Source organism: Zosterops lateralis, assembly GCF_965231275.1.
Source record: "Zosterops lateralis genome assembly, chromosome: 1".
NCBI classification, from domain to species: domain Eukaryota; kingdom Metazoa; phylum Chordata; class Aves; order Passeriformes; family Zosteropidae; genus Zosterops; species Zosterops lateralis.
The window spans coordinates 82,431,023-82,457,930 of NC_139762.1; the positions used below are offsets into that span (position 1 = coordinate 82,431,023).

At 35.6% G+C, this 26,908-nt stretch overlaps 1 protein-coding gene across 1 annotated transcript in view; it reads left to right on the plus strand.

The window, feature by feature from the left end:
* Positions 1-14,541: 14,541 nt before the first annotated feature.
* The window catches only part of ABCA13 (ATP binding cassette subfamily A member 13), a 151,039-nt gene continuing 138,672 nt past the window's right edge, over positions 14,542-26,908 (plus strand). The window contains exons 1-8 of the mRNA XM_083855604.1: positions 14,542-14,595; positions 15,793-15,899; positions 17,754-17,872; positions 19,159-19,331; positions 20,533-20,609; positions 20,834-20,955; positions 23,503-23,697; positions 25,487-25,651. Of these exons, the coding sequence (XP_083711730.1) occupies positions 14,561-14,595; positions 15,793-15,899; positions 17,754-17,872; positions 19,159-19,331; positions 20,533-20,609; positions 20,834-20,955; positions 23,503-23,697; positions 25,487-25,651 (993 nt within the window). The 5' untranslated portion in view covers positions 14,542-14,560. The remainder of the gene's footprint in view (positions 14,596-15,792; positions 15,900-17,753; positions 17,873-19,158; positions 19,332-20,532; positions 20,610-20,833; positions 20,956-23,502; positions 23,698-25,486; positions 25,652-26,908) is intronic.

A 26,908-nucleotide genomic window follows, 5' to 3' on the forward strand; every position in this document is an offset into this window, starting at 1 on the left:
TTGATTGAAAGGAGCCATATCAATATGAAATTTCATTTCTGGAATGGAATATAGAATAGAAAACTTCTTTCTCAATATTAAGAAAATATTAAGTTGACAGTAGATTATTATTATTATTAGAAACAGAACTTGTATGCACAAACTGCTTTTTGTGTAAGCCATTCTCAGGTCACCATTATGCAAAAAGCCTCTAGTGAGACATTAATTTAGAGTAGCAAACACTGCATAATAAAAAAGTGTGATAAGTCCTGTTTTGCCCAGGGATCATATTGTGTAGTCCTATGAAAGAAGTTGTTTTATCCCAGGCAGTTAATGTTTAAAGAGCCATCTTTGTAAGTTATTATTTGAGACCCCCACAAGCCCGCAAAGAGCTGTGAGGCAAGGATAGCAAGGCCTGGGCAGTCCCCTGATCTTTATACCCTGGACTTAGAAATTCATTGTGGGGCTGAAGAGTTTCTTGTGCTGGAGAGCTCAAAGATAGTCCTTCCCTTGGTTACACTTCTGAGCAGAAAGAGATGACTTAGCTTTACTGCCAGCTCCATTTTTTCCATTGGAAGAGAGAGACATATCAGAAATAAAGCTTCCATGAGTTCAAAATACCACCAAAATAATGTGGTATATTATCAAATCTGGAGATATGTTTCCACTGTGGAAAAATATTTTGAATGGTTTAAAATTCAAGGGAGTGAGGGAAATAACAGATATCTGCTTTTTCTTTTTTTATTTTTTCTTCTGTTATTGGAAACATTGCATGTAATTTTTATTTTTTTTTCCACCTAAAGATGGATTTGAATGAAGCAGAGAAAATTATTTCTAGAGCAGAAAATCTGTACAAGCAACCACATTTCTGGAATCTTCTGCATTCACTCCCTCATCTTGAACTGAACAGCTTTTATACAGAAGATGAGTTAGCTACTATAACACAGTTTCTAAAAGTTATTCAAAAGTAAGTACTTTCACATTCTTGAAAGTGCTCTGTTTTAAAATTTTATTGGCAAATCTTGTTCTTCTCACTTTCTACTTAATAAAATAAATGTACTTAACAGTGTAAAGAGGCTAAATTTTTCTTCTCTTTACCAGATTTTGCTTTTATAAAGCTGTGTTAGGAATTTTCACTCACACTGATTCCTTTATAATTGTATTTTGCATCTCTGCCAAACTCAACAGAGATGCCCTAGGAGTCTTTGATAACCAGCTTCATATTAGTAATACCTGAAATTAGCCCATTACATAATATGGCTTTGAACCTTGTAATGTACTTTAGGGTCTTTGAAAGAACATACAAATATAAGAAAATAATTTTGATCCTAATCAGGTCTGAATGTATGTAGCACTTGGTCAGTATCAGGAAAATTACTCAATTTTATTTCTTAAGCCTCTTGCTATCAAAATAGCTTTAGGTGTTCTCTTGCAAGAAATGAAGCAGTAAGAAAAAAAACCCAGAGGCTGTATTCTGAACCAGGTAAAGGACAGTTGGATTCAGAGGAAGACATAGAATTAAAGCATAGACCAAGACATATATCTACAGGAATTTTTGGTAAAATAAGATAATTGCTAGGTGAAAGTCAGATATGTATTTGCCAGGGTAGGCACTTTGTTGATAGGCAATTGTCACTGTAGTCAAATAACAGTCATAAAGCAAGAGAAGCCCTGTGAACCTGAGTGCCTGTGCAAGACTGGCCATGTGCCTCACCAGCCCCAGCCATGGGGAAGCAGAGCCCCAAAGATCATTAATGAGAAATTACTGTGCTATTCTGCCACCCTTTATCATACCAATGTTTTTTGTATGTTTGTTTGTTTTTGTTTTAATTAAAGAAAACCCAAATCAAAGAAAACCAACAAAAATAGCTCCCCACACACATAAGAAGGATATGATGAAATATTTTTTTTCAAACTGAGAAATAAGCCTCCCTTACAATATGTGGATTGCACTTATGTTGGTGCTTGATTTTTAAAACTTATTTTTCCCTTATGCCTGAGTAATTTGTAACCTTATTGCAGCTTGTTCTCTGAGCAATTAACATGCAAAACTACAAAGGAGACGCAGACGTTTATGTACGGGGTTTGGTGTTTTCATTACTGGGACATTTTTAAGATTTCTGCTCCCTTCAGTGGCCAAATTTACCTACATCAATGCGATTTGGAAAGCACACCACAAAACCAATGCTTCTTTCTTGACTAGTTTCATTCTTGATTCTAGTCTACTACATTCCAGAGGTCCTATATAAGGCAGAATTTATTCTGTAGAAAAGTTCTGAATTTACATTTCTCACTTTCTGGTCTGTACCATTTTTGCTATGTCTCAGAGGTACCCAAGAGTGACTTTTTACATCTACATGGCAGGTGTTGTTGGTTGGGGTTTTTGTGGTTGTTGGTTTTGTAATTTCTTTGTAGTTCTTCCGTTTTCTTCCTTTCCCCCTCGGTCTTTCCCCCCACCCCGGTTTTCTCTCCCCGTCTGTCTTTTCTTTCCCCTGTCTGTCTTTTCTTCCCCCTGTCTTTGTTCTCCTCTTCTTTTCTCCCCTCGTCTATCCTTTCTCTCCCCATCTATCTTTTCTCCCCTTGTCTTTTCTCTCCCCATCTGTCTTTTCTCTCCCTGTTATTTCTCTCCATAAATTTTAAGTAGTAAGTTGCAGTTACAATAAAAGAGAATTTTTTTCTTTCGTAGCTAAGGTGACAGAGACTTGTAAGAAATTAAATAGATGTATTTTTATCAATGCATTCTGTATTGCACTTTGTTTAGCTTCTCGTGAGAATAAGTATTATGTTGCTTTAAAAAGGTTTTTTCCTGCAGATTGATGGGACGTAAAATATAAGTATCCTGCCTCCTTGTGGAGATAACAGAGAATGTTTGTGGTTGTTTTGCTCTCATTTTTCATCAACCCCTTTTTTCTCTTTTCTTTTTTATTTTATTTTTTTTAAGAGCTCATTGATCCTCTAAGGACACGTTTCCTTAATGGAAATTGACTGATACTCTAACTGTAAAGTCTTAATTTGTGTTTTGTTCATTTAAACTCTATTTTCATAAAGCATCAGTTTTTCAACAGTAAAAAAAAGTGTTTTATTACTCAGCTGCTTGAAGATTGTCTCTTTTCAGCAAGTCCTTTCAGGTTTTTGGGCATATAGACAGCTCAATTTTTGTTTTATTTTCCATGTTCAGTACCTTAGCATCACTGAAGGATTTAGCTGTGATGCCATTGGGCCGAAGTTTCTATGAAGTGGTGAAAATGGCACTGAATTTGACTGCTGCATCAGTACAGGATAGGAGCTTTGAAGGTAAGAAATTTGCTTCAGATTTTCTTTGAACTACCCCATTGGCATGCTGGAAATATATGATAGTAACTGTTGGACCTTCTGCTAAGTTCCTGACGTGCAGGGTATAAACTGTATTGCTGAAGTGCTGACCCAGTTCTTTACTGATCTGCATTTTAATTACCAATACTAATAACTAAATTTTATCAGACTCTGGCAACTATCAGATAAACAAAGCACCAGATGAACTGGTCTAATACATGGTGTTTAGAATGGTCTTTCAGTAATGAATTTTGGAGAGATACTAAATCAATACAAGGGAGAGTTTCTTGCATTTGATAGGAGGAGAGCATTTTGTTTTGGACATGCACGTTAAGCATTACGACTGGTTTAATCTTCATTCTTCTGTTCTCATAAATTCTGCTGTCAGCTGAAGTGTTACATTTCTCCATCTGCTGCTTCACTATGGAAGATGAGTTTAATAGGAGAAGGTAGGCTGGCCCCAGGAAAACAAGAAAAGGCCAGGAGCAAGTTTCATGAGCAAACTGAAGCACACAGTATATAAATGCAGCTATCTGCTTGGTATGGGAGGTCAGGCTAAAAGTAATATGCAGTCCAAGTCCCACTTCACCTGCAAAATGAAGGCTGATGTGGGACAAAGGCGATATGCTGGAGCCCTTGCACAGAGAATGAACTTGATTTCTCTGCAACTTTTTGTTGCTCTCATTCTCATTCAGGAGTGATTCATGTCCAGTCCATACACCCACCTTTGCATGACTGTAGAGCTCAGAACAGCACCCCACTGAGTTTGCTGGCAATCCCTATTCAGGGGCATCCCACCATTATCATATCAATTGCTGAAGTGCCATCACATTAACTGACTTTACCACTAGTGCAATCATGGATTTTATCCTTGGTAAACTGGTGTTCAGGTGCACACATCCTGCTGTCCCCCAAAAAAGCTGGGAATATGGTGCTTGGATCTCACTTAGTGGTGTGAACCACCAAGAAACAACAAAGAATAAAAAGAATGAATCACATAAACAAAATATTTCCTTTCTTACAGGTTTTCAATATAATCTTTCTTTTGGGGATGTTTTGTGGAATCCACTTGCTGTGAAAGCAGAACTTGAATCCAGGTTTGGTTTTGATGGCCCTCATGTTGAGAAACTGCTAAGTTATACAGCACAATTAACAAAGGTAAATCAGTTGAAAATTTCAGTGTTCTTCTCTTTATTATTATTTTTTATTTGTACCTTGAATGGATTTTCCTGCATTACAGAATGCTTTGTGCTTAGCTTTGTGAAGCAGCTACAAGATTGTAAATATCCTGACTTCATTCTCATCAAATAAATGTATTTAGCTTTAGCTGAAATCTCTGCACATGAGGGTACTGGTAGGTCTAGTTGTGTACACTAATGAATTTATGCTCCTGTGAAGTCACAACTGTGTATGGCAGAGTCCTGAGTTAATTATCCAATCCTGTAGAGAATTCTGAGGATTGCTCCACTAAGCTTTTAAACCAAATCCTTGATTTGAGTCTGACAGGATTAACTTGTCTGGTAGCATTTTTCTTCTGATTTGCTGGACAAAGAATGCCTGTCTCATTTAATCCATAAATTAAGGGAGACCAAGAGTCCTTTCTTCTCAGTTGTGCAGTCTTGATATGAATATACTAGACCGAGTTGTCTCAGTGGTGCTTAATCAAATGTCCTGGTGATCCACTACATTTAGAAGAAAATCTCTTTCTTCAAAATAGGGCACTCTAACCTATCCTCTAGACCAAAGTGGTCTGTTGTGGTGGTCTGGTTTGAATTGAAGAAAACTGGAAATATCTTTTGAATTTGTGCTTCAGTCTACAGTTTCTTTAATAGAACGTGTTGGTATTTATGTGAAGTCTGTTTGCTCTTTGCAGAGTAGTACAGTTTAGAGTTACATTCCAGAAGAGATCATTGTAAAAATAGCTGAATTAAACAAATGGATAAATTATAAACAAAACTCCTTGACTTTTGAATGGCCTTTTAATGAAATATCAGTCATAGCCTGTTTGATCAAATGAACTGCATTCAACTGCAGCTTGGTAGTTATGGTCAGCTGTGAAATCCCAGGCTACTCACTTGCTAACTATTTAAACTAATATCTCAATATTTTGTGCTTGTGTTAGAACATTGAAGACCATCAAAAACTATGAAAGCAAATATGGAAGCCTGGACAATGTTTGTTTCAAGCATTTGAATTCTCCATCTAATGCCCCATTTTGTTTGGTATCAAAGCACCTGCAAAACTTTTAATGGATTCTCTGGCCAAAGTTGAAAGGAACAAGGATGTAAAGTATCTCAGAAAGACAATAACACAATTAAAATGTGTGGCATTACTTTTTTAAGCTTTAATACTATTTATAGGCTTGGGAATGTTTAATCTTTCATTACAGAATTTAAAAACTAGTCTATGAGGAAAACACTCTGTTCTCTTGGCCACTCTCTTGAAACCCACCAACCTCAATTTAAAACCAGTCTACTATATGTAATCATTAGTTGAGATATGTCATTGTACTAAATGCTTTTTATATCAGTAATTTTTATAACTTGTGAAGTTGTTTCAATAGTTATTCTACTGTAGGGGTACTGCATCATAGTCAAGTTAGTTCAGCACTAGTCTGCAAAATACTGTAGAAGTAGCAATACTAGTGTAGCTACAAGGTGAAAATTCCTAGCATATACAAGTCTCATCATTCTGCCTGCTGTATGAGCACCTTTATGGGGACACTGGTATTTTATACAGCAACCTGTATGTGGAGTACTTTGAAGTTTGTGCCTGGGAATATGAAGCTGGGTAAATGGCCTTTGTTCTTGCTGAAGAGGCTACATGTTATTCTTATTTTCGCTAGACAAGTAAGTTGATAGGAGAGAGAAAACTCAACAACACTCTTGAAATACTCATCAATTCCTTGTGTCCTTGCCAGATTCCCACAGGAGAGACACTGGAGAAGTTTGTGTGCTCTGCTCTGGCTGTTGTCCCAGAAGATGAAGCAAACAAAGAGAATAGTGGAGAGGGCTGTAATTCTGCAAAGCATGAGGCCAAACTGTATCTCGTTCATGCTGTCAGCAAGTTCAAACTCTATGCACGGGTAACTTTAATAAATTAATAGATTGAATTCCTAGTTTTTGCATGTAGGTTGTCAGCAGTAATTCAATTAAAATACCTAAGTTATCTATAAAATTTTGTTTTCATGAACTTTCTTGCTAATAAGATGAAATAATCCTTATAAAGAATCATTGCAGTGGAAGTATAATCTATCATCATGTGTCCACTTAATCAGTTTTTCTCATTAACAGAGATTCAGATTTGAAATCTAATAGGGAATGTAATGAAATATACTGCAATACCTGTCAGAGGAAACTGTTTTCTCTTCCAGCAAACATTTACTGTTCCACCTGAGACTGAATGTTGAACAAAACTGAAAAGTGACTAGATACCTCCACTGATACATAATTAATTAATTTATTATTCCCCTTCACTGTCTCTGGCAGTAGTGGCTGAAGCAAGATAAAAGTATACCTCCAGTAGAGCATCTTAAAATTCTGATCTGGCAGAATAGCTTGGCATGCATTCTCTGTAATGACATATATGTAGTTGCATTGATGAAAGAATTAAACATTCAGATGTTTCCTAAGAAAAACACCTGGCTACCTTAACACTGGTATTTATTTTTATACTGAAATATCATGTTTTTCTTCCTTAAAAAAAGAGGAATCATGTATCAATCTGCTCTGGAGATGTTTGCAATAAACTAATGCACTAATTTCTATGTAGGAAAATCCAGTAATAATTTCAGCTGTGATTTCAAAACTCTTAGCAATGGTTGATGTTTTTATGGGAACCAGAAATACTGTAAGCTGCTGGCCACTGTGAATTATCTTGGTGAACAGAATATCTCCTAGAGTAAATTTATTATATTCACTTGGCATTAAAAAGAAAGGAAATGGTGAAGGAAAGGAGAGCAGTCAGTAGTTTTGGCCAGGCCTTGTTATGCTTATTTCTGGGCTACACAATGGGAGCATGCAGGCTCCTTTACCATCTCTGTGTATGGGACTCCAAAAATGTTAAAGCTTCTATCTTCCATCATATTGGCAGTCTAGGCAGAAGTCTGGTAAAGAAAGCCTGAGTAATTGGCTGGAGAATTCAGCTTTTGGTTGATTTCAACCTCAGTCCATTTTTTTTCCATTCCTGGGTCTTGAGGCAAGGTCAACACCACATATAGGATGTCAGTTGTCTGTGTGCTACAGCCTTTTACATTGCCAACTTTCATGTCAGTCAAAATAGTATTGAAAATCAACCTTTGTCATGTCAGTAATTTCAGAGTCTAGAGAGGTTGTTAGGGAGAAATTTTGGTATCATTGTTGACTCTGTGAATTTTTTTACAGACATGCAAATTCTGTGTACTGCCTAAGTAAGAAAGCTTTGATTAATGAGATGTTCTGTTTTGCATTCAATCCATTAGATAGTTGAGCAATGGCTCGGCAGAAGCAGTCTCTCTCAGAATCTCCTTTTGGAACTTAGAAGAATCGTGGCTGATTTAATGTCTCAGTTTCTAGATGACAGGGAAGCCAGGGAACTTTTGTCAGAGATAAATACTCTGATTGAGCAATGGAATGAGAAATCAGATGCCTATTTTTCTGAAGGATATGTTTCGTCTCATGATTGGTAAGTTATACTTTCTGCAACTTGTCTTATAATGTTAGATCTACCTGAATATTTGTTTTCACTTTGCATTTAATTGATTTCTGGGTTTTGTCTGTTTTGTGATTTTATTTTTTATTCTGTAGTTCAAAATCTTGTATACAGTCAAATAATTGTGCTGATATTTACATATTCTGGAAAAGAAATAAAGTTTGTGCTTCGAAGTATAGCTTCCTACAGGTTCAGCAGAGGACCTGACTACTACATGATCAGGACTCACAGGAATCAGCAGCTATGGATAATTGGCATCTTGAACTAGGACCTGAATTCTTTATCTTGTTCTCCAGACAATGTTTAATTCCCACAAGTAGTTGGTGTGACTCAGTAATACTTCTCATGTATAGCAAGTCCAGTGCACGTGAAATATTTAGAATTTTTATTGTAGAAGTCAAATTCAGTCGTGCAGGAGATCTTGTAACAGAAGTCTACAGCAACAGATACAAAGTATGAAAAACAGAGTTCTAAACACATAAAATTAGTTGTACATATGTAATTTGCAATCTCATCTAGGGCACTCTATGATTTCTTTTGATGTTTTTGAATTTCTCTTACACTTTCAGGTTTCTCTGTTTGGTTCATCACTTAATGCAAATGTAAACACTTTATATAAAGGTGTGGCTGTAAACCCTGTGCCTATTAAGAATGATATGTTTTGTCAAGCTGTTCAAATATTCCTGATCTGAAATGTTCTACAGAGGAGTTAAATTGTACATGAAGGGAGTTAATGTTTGTCAGAGTTGGCAGAGCCTCAAGAAAGGTCTGTGGCAGAGCGCAGGAACTGATACTTCCCTCTTTCTAATGCACATTGGATGACTTGCATTGCTTCTGGGAGTTATAATATTGGCCTCAGTTTCTCATTGCTTGTAATTACTTGTTCATATCAAACACTATAACTGGAGGAGATATGATTCATGTTATATAAATCAACATCTGAGGATAAATCTGAGAAACAATCCATTATCAACTAGTAAGAGAGAGATTGCAGTCAAGCCCTTCAAAAATTTAGTAGGGTGTTTTGAAATTTAGTTCTAATTGATAAAAGGAAACTGCTGTGCTGCTGCAGTTGCAAGCAACAATGAAGTTTTTTAAGGAGTTTTACCCTTTTTTTGAAGTACGCAATGTTTTTGTTCTCTACCTCTGTTGATTGCAGAGTCTGAGAGAAAGAAAATATATTTAAGGAGAAGATATTTTCATCTTGAGGCCTTTACATTCAAAGGCTCTTTTTTCCATGCACTTCCTTTTGACCAAGCTTACGGAGCTAGTAATTGTTTTTTCTTTTGATAAATAATACTGACACAATAGAAACATCAGTCAGCGCATTCCAATTTTCACTGTGATTTCATGTTTTTGTAGATATTAAAATAGCAGTGCAGAGCTATCAGGCAGTGAATTGGAATGTCTTAACTTTCAATAATTATAAGGAAACAAAAATTTTCTTTAGAATTCATAGAAAATTGGAGGTTTTGATCAGTTTTATTGATACATTCCTGTTTGTAAAATAATTACTTTGTGGAACATAAAACCTTTGTTTTTTACAGCAGCTGAAAATGTGATGTATTCAGAGGTGTTGGACTTTCTGTGGCTTACAAGTTTGATTATAAGTACTGATAAATGCACAATTCTTTAACTGCTGTCTATATTCAGGTTTTGATTTGAATGAGGTTGTGACTTTCCAGTAGGTTTTTTTCACATTTTTTGAAAACCAAAGCAATTGTCAAGTTTTGTTATTTCAGATTTTGTGGAGATTAATTTGTGACTGCTATTTAAATTATATTTGAAATTTCCTTAAATTAAGGACATAAACCTAAATTCTAAAATTAAATAATATGTAGTTTAAAAATTCCTGTTTGCCTGCTAGGTAACTAATAAGAAAAAAACAATTATTTTTTTCAGGATTTTGACATTTTTCGAAGAGGTTTTGAAGACAGAAGAAAACTTAAGGATTTCTGGTGAAAAGAAAAGGGATCATCTTTTTCATCTTGTAGAAGTCATAGAAAAAATTACAATGTTTGATTTCTCAGTTTCTTCAAACAAGTCTCTAGTTGAAAATGCCTTGAATAATGCAATTATATGGATAAAAAAATTTGCTGAGGAGGAGGAATCCGCCACCAATTTCTCACTTGCAATTTCTGAACTCAATAATGAGCTACAAAAAAGTTTCCAGCCTCTTCAGAGCTTCTGGACAAAGAATAAGACAGAACTTTTCTGGCACATAGTGGAAATTGTATTCCATGAACTTGATTCTAGGGTTTCGCTCTTGAGTGAAGTAGAAGAGGAAGAGATACTTGAGACCTTATCTAGAATTTTATCTTCTATTGCAGAAAATAAAATCTATGATAGAAGTATTGTGTTCCTCAAAAATATCTTAACTGTTTGGCCAGAGTTAAATATTACTGTTTTGGACCATTTAAAACATTTAAGTGGACACTTCCAAGGAAATCTCTATGAAGTTGGATCATTGTATCATGATCATGTCAATGTATCATTTAGCACAATTCCTGGAGTGAGTAATACCTCCTCTTTATTTCTCTCAAATGTAACTTTTATGTATAAGGTACAAGAATTAGGAGAAATTGTGCATGATTTCCTCATAAATATCCAAAAATTAAACAGTACTAGTGTGGCCTTACTTGTTCCAAAAATTTTGTCTCTGTACCAGAATGATGATCTGGTTTTAAATATTAAGAGCAATAACACTCTGTTAAAACTTCTTTATGAGACTTCAAAAAGTATGTCATCTTCTCAAGTATGGCATGATTTGCAAAATAAGGAACTAGTTTTTGATTTTCTGTTTGAAACTTTCGATCTTCTCTGGAACCTCACCAGTAAGTCTCTCTGTGAAAAGTTACTATTAATTTACAACTACACAGAGTTTCAGGCACAATTTCTTGCACAGAATGGAAAAAAAGATGTACAAGTTGTTTCTGACACTCTGAGTAGCCTTAAAACTTTATTTATAGATGAAGAGTTCCAAACAGCTGTCTTATGTTATTTGGAAGAGTTTCTTGATCTGCCTCCAGAATGCCTGGTAAATAATGGGTGCACTGATTTTTATCTAGCAAACATGAGTTCTGTAGAACATTCAGTGGAGGTTTATGACTTACTTCTGCTTCCATTGGACAGTGTCCTGTCTAATGTAGCAAACTGGGGAGATGAGGTAAGTGTGCCTTCTGCTTTGCACTGCACTTTTTCATGGCTTCAAGCGTGGACAGAAATTTTTGAAGAAGCATCGGAAATCTTAAATTTGAATTCAACCTGTTTTGTCTGCCTAAGGGAAGATTTGGCATATCTCTCTGAAAACCTTTTAAATGTAAGTCAAGATGAACTGTGCAATAATAGTGCTATGGCTATTGTTGAAGCTACAAGAGCAGCAATGAAGGTATTAAAACCTGTGTTTCAGGAACATGGCGATTTAAATGAACTGAAAGATTTTGAGGCATTCCTTGTTGATCTTCAAAGTGTAATTAACAATGCATTTGATGTCACAAGCTTGCTTAAAGATAGCAGTTTAGGAAGTGTTTTAGAGACAATGGGAACCATAATAACTAAAATGCAGAAATCTCTACTGAAGATTGTTAATGAAGAGTTTTTGAATTCCTGGCTTGATGTCTTCATCTCAGGAGGATCTGAGGGAGAGGGTAAGGGTGCTGGTGTATTTTCCATTGGAAATTCCCTTTCTACTATTCTTAAGCTCTCCCAAAAGGAACTTGAAATTATTCTCACTGAGATAAATGATACATCTGCCTTTTTAAAAAGTGTACCTCGAGATAAATATATGGTTTGTGTCAGCACTTTCCAGAATATTACCAAATTAATTGTGGATAATACTCTGAAAGGCATAAGCTACTTGCAAACAAATTTTTCATCTCATCTTAACTCCTTTCTAAACTTTCATAGTACAATGGATGAAGCAGAGGATTGTAACACATGGATACATGGATTAAGTAACCACACTGAAAAATACAAGTCCCCTTCCCACCTTGAAAGTGCAAAACATATTTTATTTCTTCTGCAATCTCTGGGAAATGCTGAGACAGATGCAAAGCTAATGAATGTGATTGACTTTGTTAATTTGGTTTTTAATTTGACACTCCCTGAATGTTCCCTAGGTGGTTCTGATGTAATTTGTGTAAGTGTTTATTTCAATATCATAGCAAAAACTTTGAAATTTATTCTCCCTGAACTTTATGTAAAAGATGACATTAATATGCTTGAATTTATTTTTAAACTTTTGAATATTTCTGGGGAGCAAATACAAACCATTGTCAATGATTTAATTGGGAGCTCATTGTATATGTCAAATAAGACCCATTTTAGTCAGTCAGTCCATGATTTTAACAGGACTTCAAGAATGCTCCTTAATCCTTTTCACCACATTCATCTTATAACAGAGGAACTTTTGTCAGAAATTCAAAGTCTTCTGAAAAACAAAACTTTTGAAGTCCAAGAAAATAGCTCCTCTTATTTTGGCAATGAGATGGAACTGTTCTTGCATGGGAAAAATATCAGTTTGCTGATGGACTTCTTTCAATATATGATTAGAAAACTTGACTCAGACTTGCAGAATGAACACAAAACATTTCCTCAGAAACTGATAGAAACAGCAGGTCTGAATATTGAACTGGTAAGGAAGGCACTTGAAATTTTCAAATCTCCTACTTTTATTGTCTTTCCATTAAGAGATGAAAAGGAGTTTCTAAAGCATATGGTTGCCTTGGTACAAAACATGAGAGACATGGACGTTGAGTTTTTGATAAGCAGATTCAAACAGGTCCAGGAGAACCTAGAAAATTTCTTGAAAAATATCAAACCTTTTTCTCTCGAGAACTTTGAGTTAGGTTCTTTAACAGACTGGTGGGATGCATTTGAGAACATATCAAATAACTGGAACCTGACTGGTATACAGCAAATAACACAGCTTTTTGAACAACATGAGCTCTACAGTATAGAAGATGTGTTCAATCTCCTCTTTGATGTCATCAGCCTGACAGAAAGATTGGCTCATGGAAACATTACAGAAGCACTAACTGAAATATATGCTTTCATACTGACTCAGGAAGAAAAAATGCCGATGTTTGCTGATGAGGAATTCTCTAACCACGTAGAAGATCTTCTCACGTTGCTGGAGACATTGTCAGACATCTCCGATGAACCTGGAGAGGCCTCTGTTTGTTTTTCTGCAGAATTCTGCTGGGCTCTCACAACAGCAACACCTCAGAGTGATCCCACAGTTAAACCTTGTGACTTCGTGCATACCAATTCTACTCTTCATTACAATGCAGTCATTGAAGTCATTAAGGAGCTTAAACTCATAACTCTGGATGACACTTTGGCTTGCTCTATGGAGGACATTCAGATGGATATCACTCGCAACCTGACTTGCTTTTTTCATCAGATCAAAGAATGGAACTCTATCATTTTGAAGTTTTCTGCGCTCCATCGTGTAAATAACTCAGTTCTCAAAGAGCTGCTAGATTTTTGGAATGAGCTATCCCTCTTTGCTGTGCCACTGCAGCTGAATAATACACATGCAATCAATTGTTCCTCCACACCAAAGATCCAAATGGCTTCAAAAATTGTAGAAACTCTGGGCAGCATTTCAGTGTCAGAAATGGAGACGGCCAAAAGTCTTCTTGAACAGCTGGACAATCTTTATGGTGGCCTAAGCTGGAACAGAGAGTCAAGAACATCACTTAAGAGTGTTCTTAGTAATGTTAAGAATATGACCAGTGAAGTTTCAAGACTCTTGAATACTGAAGCTGTCCTTTCTTTTCTTTCTGTAATTCAGCCTTTAATGACACTCTCATCTGTTGGAAACCAGACACACGCAATGCTTATGACAATATCGGCTTTAAGTGGGAACATCAATATATCTGACAACTTTGAGAACTTCTGGTTTCCTGTAGTTACAAGCATAGAAAATTTGTTGGTGAATTTTACCGTTAGGCATTTACTTGTGGTGGTAGATCAAGAGTCTCAATTACTAAAGCTGGCTACTGGACAGTCCTCTTCAATGGCTCCTGATGTTCTACTAAAGCAGTTTAAGACATCATCTCTAGATGCTATATCAAAAAATGCTGAAGACATACAAGACATTGTGAAGAACATTCTATGCGAGTGTAACAATAAAAATTATTCTAAAATAATGCATGCTCTAATTCTCCTTGTGACTAATGAAAGTTCATCAAATGACCTACTGATGGCTGTCAAAGATATTATTGCCTTTCTGGAGCTATTCCAAGATAAGTCTAAGAAGGACTACACTGGTTTGTTGTTTGGTGACAGTCACATTAACAGAGAGAAATTGAATAATACTCATGCTGCTTTTTCAGTTGTGCTAAACAGCCTCCTTCATATAATTGATGATCTTGATATTGTAGACAAATCTTTACATATAAACAATACTGAGCTTCATAAATTTGACTTCATTGATTCATTTTTTTATAATGCACCATATAGAGACACTTCTACTCAGTCCCAAAGCAGAACTCTGGAGATCATGCAAGAGATTTTGCAAATAATATTTCAGTCTACTGGAGAACATGACAGGAATAAAATAAAACTCTTACTAATGAATTTGCATAAGGATGTAATGGCAGAACTGAGGTGAGTGTTTTCAATGTAATAATTTTGGGAAGTGTGCTGACAATGACAGAAAGGGTCTCTGTTAATGAACAGCTCAATCAAAACTTTTATTAAGTTAACTAGTGTTTCATCTCAGATTTGTTCCAACTTATGTTGTTCAAACCAGCCATATTTGGTATCAGAACACATAACACATTGTGTGGACCAGATCATTGTGTTTAGATTATGTTTAAAATATGTGTTTAGTCATATATTGATACCTGAATTAGTTTCTTTGGAGCGATTATAGAAACAAATATTTGAAGATACTTGTGTTTTAAAATCCTTGCAAGTCTGAATACTGAACCCCCACTAATTAACAAGCAACAGTCATTTTTGCCTATGGAGCTAAATGTTAGGGAATTCTTGGGCCTAATTCTTGGTGGTGTGTGTGGAGGTTTTTTCCTGTATCCAAATATAGCCATACAAAGTTTCTTTAACTTAAGTTTGTTGATGTCTTATGGTTATTGTGATAAGTTTTTCAGTTTAACAAATGCAGTCTCTGAAGGAATCTTGAGCCCATGATAATTTTTGCCTGATTACTCAGATCAGATGTAATCCAGAAGCAGAGGAAAATTTTTCAGATTTACTAATGGCTTACTTAATAAAAAGGCTGCTAGACTGGAGTTGCTGTATCTAAATAATATTGAATGAGCCCACAAGTTGTTTGCTCCAAACAGCTCTAGAGTATCTTGCTGGTGGAGCTACTGGCCCTACTGACGTAAACCAGCTGAGAAATGGCATAGTGAAGTTGATCCTCTGATGTGGTATTTTGACCTTTATGATTAATTTTATGCAAATTCATGAATCCATTGTCCATCAGGATGAAGTATTAACCTAATCTGTTGAAAAATATCAAAAAGTGGTTTATTTTCCCTACATGCTGATTATCTGCTCTTTGCCATCATATCAGCATATCCTAGGGGCTCTTAGTATTTCTGAAGCTATTATGATTTTGCTTATTTTGTGAAGGTATTTTCTAGCACTCCTAGGTTATATTTTTGTAATATGGAATTATTATATTCTGATTTTGAAATAGTTCAAACAAAAGTAATAACTGTTAATATTGAAATTCTTGTGTGGTTCATTGAAGACTGCATTTGTGCATTGTCAGTTCTTGAAATTTTTCTGTGTTACCCTTGGAATGAAATTAATGTTTTCTTATTGATGTTTCTACAGAGCATCTAAAATCTGCAATATTCTTCAGGAACGTTTATACCCTGATAGTGTCATGCTATTGCAGAAATTGCAATTTACCATTTTGAATATTCTCAAAATCTTTTCAGGTTGGTTACCACAGTAGTGACTCTGAGTGCCCATGTGCTAGTGCTGTTAAGCTGAGGCTTTACTCTAAGCAAACTTTTGTACAAAAATGTTTGGGTGATGCCAAGCAAGGCAAACATACTGATACCTAGAAATTAAACCAATGGAGGTGCAGAAAAAAATCTGATGCAGGTTATACAAAGTGATGATTTCTTTCTGGAGTGTTCATGTTGGTTTAAAATTCCAGTGAAAGCAGGAGATGTTGCTGCTCCTCCTCAGCTTGTGAGCTGAATTAAGTCATAGGGATTTTTTTTTTTAATGAGCCAGACTTGCCACAGGGCAGTGTGGAGTTGACAGGAAAGAAAAATGTGGCAAGTATTTAAAGAAAGTAGCATCTCCTACTTTTGGCCATGTCACGTCAGTGAACTGGCTACCTGTAGCTGAAAAACTTCACCTTCAACAAATAGTTCAAATTTTAATGTGATACCTTGTTCTATTCCTTATGTATATGCTCTCAAGTTGTGCACTTTAAAAAAGTCTCTATATTGACCTGAGTATAATCTCATATTATGTTTTCTTTGGAAAATGAAAGCCAGTGCTTTTCAAAGCTCATATTTTAGCCAACTATGCCCAGAATAGTTCGCAAAGAGCAATTAGGAGACATTAACCTGCCCTTGTAGAGCAAGGGATGAGATCTGTAATGTCTTATGTCAAATTAATTTCCAAAAGAGTGTAAGATGTGATTACAACCCAGTTTTGACTGCCTTCTCCACTCTCTTGTGATGGATGTAGTTCCAAAGAGTAAAATGGTAGTGATGTTGAGTTAGGATAAGTGGTAATGAATTTGTGTAGCCAGGTACCTGTGTTCTGTTGACCTTTGAAGAACAGTCTATTTATTTAGAGAACTGAGATTAGGGAACTAAATTTCTGTTATTCTCATTTCAATCATCTGTTTGTGGGAATGTTTCATAATGGTTAATTTGTCACAGAAAACATTTTGAAACCTAAGGAGAAATTTGGTTTCATCAAATCAATTGGTTTTCCTCAAATCAATTGGTTTGATTTGAGGAGTTGTATTGTATTACTTTTATGAGCAAGATCAAGGTTTGCTTGTTTTAGAAGCAGTGTTTAATGTTTATTATTCTTTCTACTTGACTTAAGAACCAAACTTAAGGAAAAAAAAAGCACCCATAGTTGAAAAAAATTACCTTGGTACTGAATGAGAATTCAGCAGTCTAGTCAAATTCCTTCACTACTATCCCATGTACACATAAACCCACTACAGACAGCAGAAAGGAGGCTTTCTTCAAGGATATGATGGCTGCAAACTTGGGTAGAAACAGCCTCCATGGATGACTAGGGAGATAATATTATCACCCTATATGGATTAACTATCCCAAAGAAATGGAAAATGCTTATGCAATGCTGTTTTTCTCTCCTTGTAGTTTGGGTTTGAAAGTTACTGCTCACTGGAGGGTTAGTAACACGCAGGTGTTCCTACAGGGAAATAGCATCAGGAGAGTCTGCCCAAGGAAAAGGTAGATGTGGCTAGTAAATTCAACTTCTCACAATTACGCTTCTTGCTCATGAAGAGCAAATATGAAATTTCCTTCTCTGGTTCTGTAGCAGGTAGGGATGCTCTTATTATTGATCAGGAAAATGTAATGGAGAAGAGTACCTGGAATTGAATCAAACCAGCCTTTCTTGTCCTCTGAAATGATACATAAACCTAGTTAGAAATATTTCTCTGTGCCTTAACACATCAGACGTTCCTTGCTTTTAAAAATATTTCTCTCCCTTATTAGTTGGCTAGCTTTAATTTTTATTTCGAGATGGGTTCTTTTAATCTGATTAAATCTCGATGTTTTCTCTTGCAGATGAACATACTTTCTTTAGCAACATTTTTTGTGCCATTACAAAGTGTAAAGATGGATTAACGAGTCACTTGGTCCTCTCTGTCTTTGAAGGGATTGCTGTGGTTCAGGATCATTATCAGGTCTGAATGATTCCTTCACTTAAAAGTGTACTTCCCTCACTTAAAAGTGTACTTTACAACATGCATTAAACTTTGGAAACCAATGAAAGTTTCCTTTTTTTTCCCACTGCCTGAATGACAATTCCCCACAGTGATTATACAAACCTGAGGTTTAAACAGCTCTGATAAAATTCCTCAGAAGAAGTTCCTTAAATAAACATTGGTAAGCTTTACATGCTATGACTTTGAATTATTAGAAGTGCTATAACTAGGATAATTGGATTGTCAGTCAATGTCGAACAGCAGTCCATTTTTAATTTCTTTAAATTCTGTCATTCTGCTAATTTAATGAGTTATAGTACATTTATACTTTAAAATATTCACAGGAACATTTGTGAAATTAAACTAGAAACAAATGAACTTGTTGGCCAGGATAATTCCAGCTAAAATAGCAGCTATTATTATCAGTTGGGTTCAGCCTGTTTTTCTTTAACAGGAAGTTGCTAGCAAGTGAGAGTAGTACTTGGCATATAGAGATTCACCCAGAGTTGGAAGCAGGCCTTTGGATAGTACATATGTGTACACAGACAAAATACTAAAATCATGCTTTTTATAATAGAATTTGTCTTCTCTTTATTAAATAGCTCTGCTGCATTGTCTACCTGGACATTTTCCTGATATGAACAGCAATGTGTTAAAGTAAACAGGTGACAAGTGGCACCTCTCATATCTCAAAGCAGACTTTTGCAGGCCAAATGCATTTGAATAGCCACCACCCTTCTATGACCTACTTCTGCAAACATTAGAAAAGCCTTGCAAAATCAAAATTGTAAATATTCAGTAGAAAATATAAAAGTGCATACTATGCAGAGCATAATGCATGAAAAACTTTGGCTATGAGGATCCAGGTATTTTGGTTTGTTATATGGAAACTGATGTTGTTCAAAACATTTTTTTTTGGAAAAAGATAAAAATGGTCATACTAAAATTCAAATAAAGAAAAAGAATATCTCATTTCATTTTGAAACAAATTTCAAAAGGTTGGCATTTCTATTAGTGGATGACTCTCCTTGACAGGCTAGTTCAAATTCCCAATCTGAATGTTTCCAAAACTCAAATATTTGCAAATTCCTTGGATCTTGAAGACATTTAATCCCATTTCAGTTAATCATACAATGACTAAGAAAATATTACTTTACCCATACTCTCATTTGAAAATAAAAATCACCTAGTTGCAGAGAGCTACTACTTCAAACTATAACACAATCTCATGAATTTACTAACCATGTGATCACCATCTTCTGCAGGATATTGGAAGATATTTGCCTGCTTTCAACAAGGGGGATTGTGAGAGTATGGCATATACAAACCAAAAACTTTCCAATGCTTTGGAGAGCTTCGTGGGAGCCTTGCAAAATACCAGCAGTGACAGCTGTGAATGCCAGCTAATGTTGGGGAACATCCAGAGACGACTGCAAATGTAAAGCCTTTCACATTTTGATACCCCAAATGGTTCTTCACAATTAGTGACATTATTCTGTGCATATGCCTGTGTTCTAAATTAAGTAATTACAGGAGAAATACTGTCTCTTAAGTTTTGTTCATTTAGCTTGAAACTGAGTGGAAAAAATGTACAAGTTATTTAAGATATTTAGAATAATTGACTGTTTCGAAAAATGAGTACATTTTTTGCCGAGCACTTGCAGCAGATCTTGCTGCTCCACCAGCTGAATCCTTTGGATCACAACTAAGAAAATTTTCAATTTATCGTGACTTCAGTTGGGTAAAGATTTTGATATCCAAATTTTTTATTTATAGCTCTTTTGATATGGCTTTTCCTCTCAATAGCTGAATATCATTTTGTGAAATATTAAGCATTCAGATCAGTTCAGCAGTTCAAAGCAAGCACAATACAATGATTGCAAATTGGTGGGATTGAACTCCAATCAGCTTCTGATAGTTGTTATTTGCATGGGGAAAACCATTAGTTTTTAAGTAAAGCTGCTACTACAGAGTATTTCAAATTTGCAATCAGCTAGAAGTGGGCATTGTTATAATTATTGCTATACTGGTTTGACTGTTGGATTGTTTTCATAACAGGCTTGAATGGTGTCTGTGAATTACAGTAATAATACAGAAGAACTTGAGCCTAGATGCTGCTCCTAAATACCATGGGTTCATGTCCACCTTTAAAGAGAAAATCATATCTAATGTGTGCATGCTCTTTATTACTTAAATTATTAAATTAAATTATGATTAGATAGACTTTTTTTTCATCCTGAACTGCAATTAATTGTATCTCTAGGTTTTAAAAATGAGTGTTCAGTAAGAGACATGGAAGTGAGATATTGCTAGACCTATCCTCCATAAGCTACTGTTTGCTGAGGCCCTTGGTCATTATGGGAATCTATCTCTGCATATGTATATATGAAGAGATATACCCGTGTATCTCTACATACACAGTGTCATTTAGGCATGAAATATGATGATCGTTGCACCATATAAATACCACATGAGAAGGTTTGTAGAGGTGCTGACTGCCTGCAGAGTGTGTGCACACAGAGCATAATGGGACACTGTTGCCTCTATTAGTTCCGTTTCACCATTTGTGTTAGCCTTTATTCATAGAAATGCCAATGACTTGGTTCTGATGACTTGTGAAACTAAGGCTGTCATTCCAGGGTGACTGAAAATTTGGAGCTACAATTGTCGGGAAGTCCAGCAGCAGCTTTCCTAAGAAATTTTGATCGCGTGAATGGTGGGTTCTAATTTTCTTCACTTTTTCTATATGTCACTCTAGTGTAATTTTGTAGGGCAATAGCTATTTCTTTGTTCTTTCAAATTCAAAGGGACACTGTTTATGGAGACTATTGACTTAAGGCAATATTTTCACACATGGTGAATTAAATGGAAAGGATACAACCTGTAGGAAATTTAATTAATCAAATTGGTGCTCTTGGTACTATTTTCTTTCTCTTCCAGATGTGAAAGTCAAAGATTTTGTGCAGAATATTACTCAGTTGAGGCTGGACATTGGTTCTTCTGTCAATATTTCTGAAGAAACTCTCAACACCCTCTTGGAAGCCAGTGTCTCTCATTCAGAGGTAAAAGATCAAAAAGAAGGGTCAAATTAATGTGCCAACCTATAGCATAATGTGCTAGATGAAGGAAAACAAGCCATGTTATTTGTGTGGAATCTTATATTTTCACTTATCACTTCCATGTGAAATAATTTGTGAGTTTTAGGACCTTAAAGTAATAATGTAATACATTAAGAGATCAATTTATAGTATCTGTATTCCTCTGGCCTAAATGGCACCTCTTTATTACTTTCAGCAGTGTTGTACCCTCTTGTGCTGACACAGAATTGGAGCTTTTCTGTCTCAGTATTGTAGAAAAGAAGAGAGTTTCTGGAGATATCATTTTGTACCTTACCACCTCCCCTCCTTGCTGTATGGAGTTGACTTATGTATGTGGTTTTTAAATTACTTTGTGTGTTCCTCACTTGTTCTTACGTTATCTTACCACTGCCTTGCTTTACTTTCACTTTGAGTTGTTGACTCTTGAATGTCGTAAATTTTCTGAGGGGTTCTGAGGGAATGAGTGTTACCATTGCTTTTTCCTGTGATCAGCTGAAATCATGAGAAGTGCCAGCTGACTAATAGGTGCTCTCTGCTGTGTCTGTCTGTTCAGGAGCTGAGGGTACCTTTGGTGTAAATCGACCAGCTCAGTCAAGTAGCCACTGGGTGTCAGTGATGCTCTGCTTGCAGAAACCATTGCAAGCTCTGCTGGTGAAAAGTGCAGCATTAAAAGGCAGTTCAGACCGTCATAACTACTTACAGATGATTTGTTCTTCTGCCTCTGCGGCAGCATGACTGCCTTTATTGTTAGCTTGTTATTGTGATACCACTAAATGGTAATGAGAGAAGTCATCTGAAGGCAATTCCATTAAATGGGATTCAGTGCACCTTTGATCCTTTGCAATAATAATGCTAATTGGCTAAATTGTCAAATTACTTTCCATCCTTACTTTTTGCCAGTCATATGTAGAGCTTAGATATATACACACATCTCACATTTGGATAACTATACAGAATTTTTTGTTTGCTTAGTGCTTAAATCCTCCCCCAGTCCAACTGGAGCATTAAAAGCCTCTGTCTCTTACTGATTATGAAAGCTGCACAAGTACTTTTTAGAGCTATATTTTAGACATACCCATTATGTTTATTGTCTATACAGCCACTGTCTGATAACCTAATGATAGTCATAGGCACATTGTAGCCTCATATTTCTGTGATTATATGCTACTATTGTGCTTGCCTCTGGAACAGTAAGGCTAAGCCTGGGAATTTTTTGTGCTTATTGTATTTACCCATAATTTCTGCCATGAGGTTATGTGATGGCCATGCTCATTGACATGTGATGAAGTGATTTGGAATCACTTAAAACTTGTAACCTGAAGACTGTAAGCATTCATTTACTGAATGTAGGAGTTTGGATTAGCTCTGGTACCCAGAAAGCTGCGAGGAACGTTCAGAGGAACTTAACCTAGGGGATAAAACATAGAATGGGTTAAAACTGTACTGAAATGGTGATATTCATGTGAGGCAAATTTGAAATAAATCTCAAATTGCATCACAATCAAATTTCTTCCCCAGCAAGAAGTCCAAATCAGTTTCATCTTATGCTGCTCGCAGAATTATGTTCATATTCTGTTCCTTGAATGCACACACAAAAAAGTGATTCTTTAAATATATAGAAAACCTTGTGGAATCACAAAGGCAAAATTCTTTTCCAGAAAAAAATCAAAAATATCAAATTATTAAGTTGGGAAATAAAATGTTCATAGGAATTAAAGAGTTAAATTGCATATCCTGACTGTCTTGCAGATCCTCTCCCTGATTGATAGCAGCAGGGGATGCATTCAGTGGAGGGGATAGAGGCAGATTTTGTTCTAAGCAGTACAATGGAGTCCTGTACTTCGGCTCCCACAGGCTCCTAAAAAACTTGTAGTTTTTTCTGGACTTGTTGAGAATGTGTAGCTAAGAACTCCTGAGATATCTGGACTTTAATCACTTGCCATTATCCAAGATGATTTTATTATAGTCTCACCCAAGGTCTGCTTAGGCATTTGTCCCTTCAGCTGCTATTAAATAATACTTTAAAGCAGTGTTTAACTGAGAAATGTGATCTGGCTCAGAGTAGACGTTGTGCCATATAGGCATCCCCAAGTGTTAAATTTGTGTGTCCTTTGAAAGAAGGAAGGACCATATTGTTTGATGATCGTGATTCACAAGCCTAGATTTTGATCTTCAGGTGTTTCTGCAGCAGAGGTGTATATCTACTGGAAGGGGTGTGCTCAGCATTGTAAATATGCCTGCTTATGGCATGAATGCTCAAGAATAAATGATTGAACAGTGAAAAATGAAAGCAAATCCTTATAAGAAATATATTTCATCTTTTTATATGTACAAGGAGTACAAAGTAAGAACAGAGCAATCTGATATAAAGTTGTAAGGTTTATTATTTCAGGTCTGTTGGTGCCTGCAAATTGTCATGTTACTGTGACACAAATTTTCACTTTATTGACTATAAAAAAAAGGTGATGCATTTCTGGGAGAAAATTTTTTCATACACATATACTGTGGTAGGTTCTTTACAGTGCCTTTGTGGTTGCTTTAACTGGAAGATGTGATGAAGAAATACTTAGCCTCCTGCTAAAGCTGCCTGAAAACAATAGAACTTCCCTGGTAGTGGAAGAATTATGTTCTTTACCAGCACTGGACTTGTATACCATGTTTGTGTTGATTATACAAAATTTGAACGTACGTCACATCATTTACAAGGTAAGACGGTTTTATTTGAAGGTAGTATGAAACATACAGGTAGATAGATTAATAATTCTGTTATTTCTTCAGATGTTCTTTCTCCATGAAAGCAAACAGTGGAAATATGGCATTTTTTGTCTTTGTTGGGGTCCCCAAAATATAACAGTTGAAGAATGAGGCTAATAGATGCTTCCTCAGAAAAATTATCACTGAGGAGTTAATTATGAAAGCTTTGCAGAAAACACAGGATGTCAAAGACATAGTTTTATTAATCTTTAGCAGAGTTTGCAGTTCATGCAATTAGTCACTTCATTATTTGTAAGTGTAGAAGACTGATCTGACAACATTTGAACTAAAACCGGCTGAGGAGCTCACATCACAAGAATGACGAAACTATTTTCTCAGAATTCCTAGAACTGTGGATGTTAATGTCTGTAGCACAACTCTGTTATCTGTATAACTGTAGGTAATCTGGAATCTACTATGGGTATTCAGTGAGCTAATGGTTTTATCTGTAAGAGTGGAAGTATTGAATAGGATACTGATATATTCAGTTGTTCAGGGTTAGTTGATTGACAGAACATAAAATATAAGCATGAATAGCTGAAATACAACATTGTGAGGAAGAAAGGTTTGTTCTAAAGCCATAGGGGTCTGGTTGTATTCTGGATGCTGCATGCTCAGTTAAGCAGGTTAGACATAGAATTTTAAAAACAAGACAATTTCCCACAATGGGTAAAGATACCAGAGGGAAAAGAAAAGATTTTACTTTCTGAATTATCTGCAGATCTAGAAGGAAAAAAAATATTAGAAGAAAATAAACCAGTGCTTATTTTGATAAGGGTTTCTACTGAACTCTGCAGAAACCTAATCAAGTCCTAGCAAAGAGTAAAAACTGTTGCCAGCTCATCCTAAATTATAATGGAAGTTTTGCTACTTTTTTAGCCAAATAAGATTTTTTTACAGGTGTCTTTCAATTATTTTTTTTTTTTACACTACATAATGGCTGGTGAAGTCTGTGATGGAAATCAAGCACTGACATCATAGTAGGAGGACAAAGGTGGATAAAATAGATAATTAGAGGAAGAACTGAAACTATATAATGAGATAATGGTGGTTTTATTATTTTGCATAGACAGGTAACAATGAATCAGTTTGTATTATTTTATCATCTAACTAATCCCCAGAAGCAAAGGGAACAGAGAGAAAATCCATAATGACGAATTTGCACGGTGGAAATAGCAAACAGCCAATTGAACTTAGGTCAAGTAGGTAATAAAATGCACACTATTATTTTGGGCATAAAAAATTCAAAGGCAGGAACAGTGTGGCAGGGAAGTTAGTTACTTTAGGGGTCATATTAAGCAATAAAAGTGGTTTCTAGATTTAATTTAACTTACAAATTATTTTTAAAATATGAAATTATTACATTGAACATTTTTAAAGTGGTAAAAGAAAAGTTTCCATTTACACTGAATTCTAAAAGGATAGAATGTCACAGATCCCATTAGCATCTTGGGTTGGAAAGCTCTCTTCAACTTGGCAGGTGTAAACATGTTCTTTGAATATTAATTTATGATTTTTCATAAGCCAGAACTATTATTACATTACAGAGAACTTCTCTTCAGCTTAATCTGAGAGTAACTGGGGAGTTATAGCAAAAGGAGTTTTGTTAAACATGGTTTGCAGGAACATTTTATAATTAATTTTAGAAAAAGACTGAATAATTTTGAGTGTTTCATTGGAAGCTTAACATTTTTTTTCTAACTGGAATTTCCTGTTGTGTTTTATTTCCTTCTTTTCCAAGGTCGAAATACCACCTGAGATAGGCAGTGTATTAAATATGCTACTGGATGTGGTTTCTAGTATCAGTTCGCTTCTCAATAAAACCCACCATGTCATGGAAAAGCTTCCAGTGTTCCTCCAAGGAATTCAAAATATTGGCGTGCTTGACATCTCCGCATTGCAGCAGGTATGGGTAGGAATTCAATATGCAAAATTAATTCCCCTGGTGAGGTGATTAGGTAGGGATATGTGCTTAGTAAAGAGGCACACTGATAGAAATGATTTCCTAGAAAGCTGGAATGCAGAGAAGGGTCCATAAACCCTAGGAGGATTCATTTTGTCTCTTTCAAGCTGTCTGGTGATTCTGAGACTTTTTTTTTTTTTTTTTTTTTTTTTTTTTTTAAGAGCAGAATATTATTTTGTTTACGAGAAATAGCTTCGCTTTCTTTAAATAATATGAGTTCAAGACTATGCAGTTCTTGTATCTGCCATGTGTTTCTGTTCATGTAACCTAAGGGGTTTGTGTGATAGTTCTGCTTGACATTAAAAAAAAAAAAAAAAAAAAATTGGCATGAGGTGTGAGTGGGAGTATTTATTTTGTCCCTGCCTTTAAGAGTAGTTGCTGTATGCACTTCTACACCTCCAGCACAGTGGTGGATAAATGAATCATCAGAAAGTGGATAAATGAATCATCAGAAAGATTTCTGTCTCTAAGCAGGTTCCAATTCCTTAGGAAGACCTGCTGACTGCCATGGCATTGCCTTTTTGGGTTTGTTGTCCTTTGTGGAAAACTGAGGATTGAATCTGGTTTAAAATTGCAAACTTCTAAAAGATCCTGCAGTGGTAAAAGGTGCAATGTGGTTTATTGCTAGAGTACAGAGTAAACACTGCCCTAAGTACTATTTTCCTTAGTGTTATCTTTTTCAAAATCTTCTAATCTGTGTGATAAAGACATATTGAAAGATGCTTTTCTGGTCCATGTATTAATTTTGATTTTTAGCCTCTCTTTTTGGGGTAGTTCTTTGGCTGCCACAATGAATGGTGATTTTCATCAGATACTCGCATTTTTTTCTGCTTTCTTTAAACTAGCTCTGTTTGTGTCAGACTTTCCTTCCAGGAAATGAAATATTCTTTTTGGATTAAAAATCTCAAAGTTCCCTATTTGACAGAAGAACTTCTCAAAAGGTGCTGTTTAAAAAAGTTTGCAAAGGAACAAATGGAACAGCAGAGGGCCATCTGCTCACAGTTTTAAATTTTGCTATATGGCCACCCCTATTATCCCATAATAAACCATAAATTTAACCTTGGAATTTTTGGTTTTTTTTATTTCTAAGCTTTTTTGATCACTTTTCTTGACACAGTCTTTATTTTCTAATGTTTCACTAAGTCCCTTTTTCTTGTGAAATTTCTGGGGCATTTTGGTCACCTTATAATTTGCGGAGGA